Consider the following 6,247-nt stretch of genomic DNA (forward strand, 5'->3'; position numbering starts at 1 on the left):
ACACTCAGCTAGTTGGAATCGAACCTTGTACGAAGGAAGATGGCTGTGGTTATCGGAGATTGGTCACTTCAGCCTCATCTTGGTAGGAGTTCCTTCTGCCAGTGTCCTAGGCCCAGCCCATCATATTCAATGACCTTAAATCCATCATAAGGTCAGAAGTGGGGAAGTTGCTGACTGTTACACATTGTGCAGCACTCCTCAGAAACTGAATCAATCTGTACCAAATGCCAATATTTGTACACTGGTTCAACATCCTAGAATTCCCTTTCAATCGGCAGTAAAGGTTGCCCTTTACCCATGGCTAGCAAGGGTTCAAGAAGACAGCTCACCATCACTTTGTCAAGGGCAATTAGGAATGGGCAATAAATGCTGACCCAGCCATTGAAGCCCACATTCTTGAATGTATTTTTTAGGAAACTGATCAAATGTTTGGAATACATGTTTGGACTATTTTGGGCAATAGTGGTAGCAGGTCCATTGGGAGACTTGCTGTATTGTAGTCATGGTGTAATCCAGATTATTGAGCACCATTTGCTGGGTTAGTGGAGAGAAAACAGGAGAATATGGCTAAGCACGTAGCTCTTACAACAAGTCAGCACAAGCACAATGGAGGAAATGACTACCTGTGTACTGTATGATTCTTCGTTGAAACTATGAAGTGTAATTTGGTCTACCGTCGAAAACTTGATGGAAGGCCATCAACATCAGCTGTCCTATATCTCTACTCAACCAAATATAAATTGTATTAAATAACTAGGGTGTTGCATGCTGCTGAGTTAAAAAATCTCCACAATTTACTGCTGGATTATTTTAGTTAGAACATGGAATACCTCCAGTCAGCTCTTTATTGCTCTGACTGCTAAGAAAACGCTATGGTGTCAGACTATACATTTTGAACTAAATTGAATGACTAATAAAGGAAAGTAAATATACACCAAAGCAACTACTACCCTATAATAATCTGTTGACCTTCTGAGCTCTAGTCAGTAGGCTCAATGCGGACTGAGAACTTGTATGAATATGCAATTAGACCAGCCTCTGGAAATTGCATGTGGCTAGCCATATGCAGCCTTGCCAAGTGCAAAGTTTGCTGTTGTCTGATTCCACCCGAGGATTAAAATCTATATATTTATGTGCTTATTCTAATTTGTATTTTTTATGTTATCATGTGTTTACACTACATGGGAACAACAACAGCTGGAAAATCTGTCCAAACCTGTAAACCTTTAATTGTTTAATTTGGTTAATCTACAGAGTGTGGTAAATAGGAATTTGTGGTTAAATAGGATAAGTGGAATCAGTGTTTGTCCCTGGCTTGCTATACTGTCATGTTTCCTTGATGTAAATGTTAAATCGGGTTTGCAAGGGATTAGCGGGTTACAGTAATAGATGAGGAAAGACTGGGGAAGACTCAATGGAGAATAAACATCAATGTAGACTGATTGACACGTGGTTTTTTTCTACATATTCTATGCAATCCTGTTTCTGTGTAATCCACTGTCAGAGCATTGTGTCAAAGTATTAATGTTGCTTGTATTGTATTGAACCCAAAGTGATGATAATGGTAGGATATTGCATCATCTAACTCTCATGGGTTTAAATCTTACCTGGTGTGAAACGTACATTTATGGAGTACAGGTGATTTTGATTTGCTGTTGTTTCAGGAGAGCAACCGGCTGCTGTTTTTCAGAATTACATATATTTATAAAATATCTTTTATTGATAAAATACCTTTATTACAAGATATGTGAAAAGACAAAAGTAAATGCAGTAAGGGAAAACCTAACAAAAGTGAGCTATGTTATAGTCAAACAAGTTTTGATTTGGTTTTTGTAGACAGATAGTTGATGAGGTGGAGGACTGAAGACTGCAATTGATCAAATGAAATTAAGAGTTAATGCAGAGCTAGAAATATAGAGGGTACATGCTAACACTAAGAGCTGAAGGAAATTGCAGGGGTAAGATAGCGTAGTGTTGTGGACATTTTTGAATTGAAAAATCTCTTCTTCCTTAATAATGTGTTGGCAAGCCGGAAGCAACGGAGGTTGACAAATACAGGATTGATATAATAGTGGGATAGCAATGGCAGCTCCTTGAGCAACCTTAATTTTGGGAAGCTGAGACAATGGATTGGCATTTTTATAGACTACTCAACTTAATCCTATTTGGAATTGAGTGCACTAAAAAGGAGAACTGTGAGTCCGTCTCTGTCAGTGCAAATGAGGTTTTGTTGGAATATCTGTGTTTATTATTCAATCAGACAGAACAAGGACAAATTTGTAGATGCTTTGTAAAGTGGAAAAAAATAGCAATATGCTGGAAGAAATAAGGTTAGGTGAAGGAGATTTTTCTCAGAAGGACTTTGGAATGACAGATTCCAAATTAAGGCAGTATGGAAAAGTGATTGAAAACACAATAGTGTGTTGGGACATATAACTAAAATAGTTGAAGATTATTCTACAAAGATAATGCTAACATGGACTAGGAACAACTGCTGTGGGTTATAATGGCATGTTGAAGTATCATAGATGGCAGTTTTATGGTGTCTGTTTTCTCCATAGCCGGTCCTGCCACATACAGCAGTCTGTCTCATTTGTGGAGAAGCAGGAAAGGAGGACACTGTGGAAGAAGAGGAGGAAAAGTTCAATTTCATGCTGATGGAATGCTCAATTTGTAATGAAATTGTGCATCCTGGCTGCTTAAAGGTAAAGCAGTTAAAGGTAATTCTTTCCCTTCATCTTTTAAAAGTGCTGACTTTTGCTGGAATACTTTGTTTAATATTTAAGCTGATTTCCAGCAGGTCATCAAATAGATCTAAAAGAAAATTGGAGGAAAGTGACACAAAAGATTGAGTATTGTCATCAGTGTGAAATAGAAGCCCAAAGATGTATAAATATAAAATGAATCTCCTTAGCGTATCAGTCACTAAAGTGGATGTTTTGTTGGTAATTAGCTTGTGATAAAACCTTACAGCAGCTACTTACCTTGATATAATACACAATGTAGGAATTTATCCCAATGCCCATTGTCTTAAGGTTAAAGAAAGTCATCTTTATCAATATAATTTGTTAGACATACTGTGATACTGTAAAGCAGTGTGAGAACTGCCAGATTAAACCCAAAACATTGTTCTATCATGATTTATACTTACTTTATAATTAATTACATTCATATTATGTACTTAATTAAAGTTATAATTTTTTTGATTAAGTAAAAGCAACAGAATATTTTGCACCTCTTTTAGTAAAACTTGGGGTTATCAGTTTATGTCTGTACAATTCAGTAACATAGCTGATCGTAGCAGATTAACCAGTCTCCATTAGACCAAATTACATGAAAATAGAGGCATGTAAATAGAATTCATTTGATGTCTAAGTTCTGGTCAACACTATTTTTGAGCATACCTATAAAGTACATTGTTTAGCTTTGATTGTTTCACACTTCCCAGTGAACTTCATTGTTACTAGGTCAATATCCTGGAACTTTCTCTGTGACAGCAACACAGGTGTACCTAAACCACACAGTCAGCAGCAATTCAAGAAGTTGTTTTACCACCAACTTCTCTAGAGCAGTTAGGGATGGGCAATAAATGCTGACCTGGCCAATGTTGCCTATATTCCATGAATGAGGGGGGGAAAACCCTGGTGTTTCTGGCTCTTGCTGTGCATTTGGCAGTGAATGTTATTTTCTGGATTCAATATAAGTGATCTGAATTTTATTTGTGATACTCATCCCAACCCACTGAAGTAATTAATTCAATGCTGATTAATAAAAAGCTGTGAAGTAAGAAGTTCTGCAGCAAGATTTCTATGCACCATGTGAGATGGAAACATGTATCAAACGGTAAATGTTCCAGAAATATAGCAACTGTGAAATTAGCACTCTCTACCACATCTGTTTTATTTGAACAAGTGCAGTCCCATAACTTAAACCTGACTTTGAACACAACAACTTTGACTGTAAAGAGCTGGATTAAACACACTTTATTTCTGCGGAAAAATTGCCGTATGATTTAAACTTACAGGAAATCTACACCATTGTACTCTTTAACCTGCTTTATCTAAAATAAGGGACATGTTCCATGTGTGCCAACAGTGCAAAGCATACGGCTGATGATTGTAGTTCGTGATTTGAAATATGTGCTGTTATCGGAAATAATTTATTAAGTGCTTTTTGTCCTGCTTTGTTTCTTCCCATTACAAAACGTTAAGGTCTAGAGAACAACAATCTGATTAATGTGGTCTTTGTATAATATTGATATACATAACTATCCATTGTTAATTGTATTTTTAGTGAGAAATCTTACTTTGTTCATGTGTGTTGCTGAAGAATTAGCAATTATCAGAATTGACTTTTATTAATGACATGAACTTCCTGCACTTGTTACTAGGTACAGGATGGAGATGGAGTTGTCAATGAAGAGCTTCCAAACTGCTGGGAATGTCCAAAGTGTAACCATGAGGGAAAGACAGGGAAAGTAAGTTTAATTAGAGTTTTCTGTCCAGCCTGCTATGACTTTAATTTAGTGGGTGTGTCGTTGTAGCCAGGTCCTCTGACTGACTAATACTGAGCAGGATTTGGAACTAAGACTGATTCCTTCCCACTGTCTTAAATATTTAATACAAATCATGGAAGAATGATTAACAGCTTAACAAGACGTCTCACTCGACCAGACTAATTATTCAGACTGTAGCTTTGACTACTTATTGATGAGCTGCAATACCATGTGGTTATATTTACAGTTGGGGGAAGCACCCTTCACGTAGGGAAATATATTTTGGAAAGGTTTCATTTTTTTTTTTCTTTACAACTTAACAGTTCTTGATATCTTAGCAGATAACTCTGACAGAAATTTTGATCGAACATTAAAATAAAACAACTGATGCCCATAAAGTTTTATAGCTTTTTGCGAGGGTATCTGAAGTCAAATTCTGCATGAAGTGGTTCTTCCAGTTTTCAAATTGTATTTAAGTGCTTGAGCAAATAATTTTATTTCATTCATTATAATCATAAGTTGTTAATATTTAAATTTGACATTTATTTTTGTGTGTGATATTTGGTACATTATGGTGACTGTGTGCTGGTGTCATAATGCATTATAGAATGTAGCGCATGACGATGTTCCCTTGGGTTCAGCAGTCGGTTGCTCAGTTAGCTCTGGCCACAGGGTTGAATGCCTCATAAACTACAGGTGATGAATAAATCTGTTTACAGGTCAACCCATGTGCGTGAACTTCACTGCTGTTTATTTTGTAGTCAATTAAAGATCTGGACCATGATTCTGTTTCAGCTAAATTGCGCATGTTCCTTGGCACCTCATCATTCTTAGTCATGTGTGTCTAACTCATGCATTCTGTAAATATTTGCTGTGTTAGTCACTAATTGACAGTAATTAGTGTAGCAAATAGAATGGAATTTGTACATATAGTGAAGCTAACGCAATGCATTATTTTGGCCACAAAATACACAATGAAAAATATCCAACAATGCTGCACGTTCAACAGTTGATTGCCTGAGAATTGTGAGAACAGGTAGACTCCTTTTCTGTCTGGGAATAGTTTGTGCCAAATGACATCTTTTCTTAAAAAAAAGAATATTTTGATAAGGGTAGATTTGCGACTAAGTTTTTTTTTTATTAATTGTCTGTGTTTTGTGGGAAGTTACTGAGTTACTTAGTTTTTGAGATGTAGGTAGGGGACAGTGAGGAACCATTTAATCCCTTGAATAGGGTATACACTAATTATATCAATCATATGTTTTTATTACCCACAATACCATGGCTTTTGGGGATTGCATGTCATGTTCTATCTTTTTCAGTGGAAATGGGGAAACAGTTGTTCTTTTTACAAAATGCAAAGGAGATTGCTGTTTTACTTAAGTAGGGCCATTATTTTGCTATAACCAAATAAATCAAGTCCAATTCTTATTGTGCGGGATTTTGGTGCTTTTGGATTGTGTTCTACATTTCTGCTTACCATCAATGTCCTTGACTATAGTTTTAGAAGGGCATTTTGAAATTCTTCCTTGCAAAGTGATAATGTCGTTATGGGGTCATAAATAGGAGACTGTTCATGTTGGAAACTGACTGGAAGAAGCCACATAATTATTATTAGTTTTATTTAAGCTGAAAGCTGATTTTTCATTAATGTAATACCCCCACAAATCATTGCTCAAAGACCTAAACATTCTAAATTGAGATTTGCAAATTTTTAGTTTTTTGTAAGCGGCAAATTCATTTACTTTTTGG

At 36.2% G+C, this 6,247-nt stretch overlaps 1 protein-coding gene across 1 annotated transcript in view; it reads left to right on the forward strand.

Annotated features, from left to right (window-relative positions):
• LOC109917965 (lysine-specific demethylase 2B-like) overlaps positions 1-6,247 on the forward strand; it is a 158,697-nt gene that overhangs the window by 150,374 nt on the left and 2,076 nt on the right. The window contains exons 14-15 of the mRNA XM_048611721.1: positions 2,562-2,705; positions 4,391-4,477. Coding sequence (XP_048467678.1) covers positions 2,562-2,705; positions 4,391-4,477 — 231 coding nt within the window. The remainder of the gene's footprint in view (positions 1-2,561; positions 2,706-4,390; positions 4,478-6,247) is intronic.

Source organism: Rhincodon typus, chromosome 24 (genome assembly GCF_021869965.1).
Source record: "Rhincodon typus isolate 14 chromosome 24, sRhiTyp1.1, whole genome shotgun sequence".
Lineage (NCBI taxonomy): Eukaryota > Metazoa > Chordata > Chondrichthyes > Orectolobiformes > Rhincodontidae > Rhincodon > Rhincodon typus.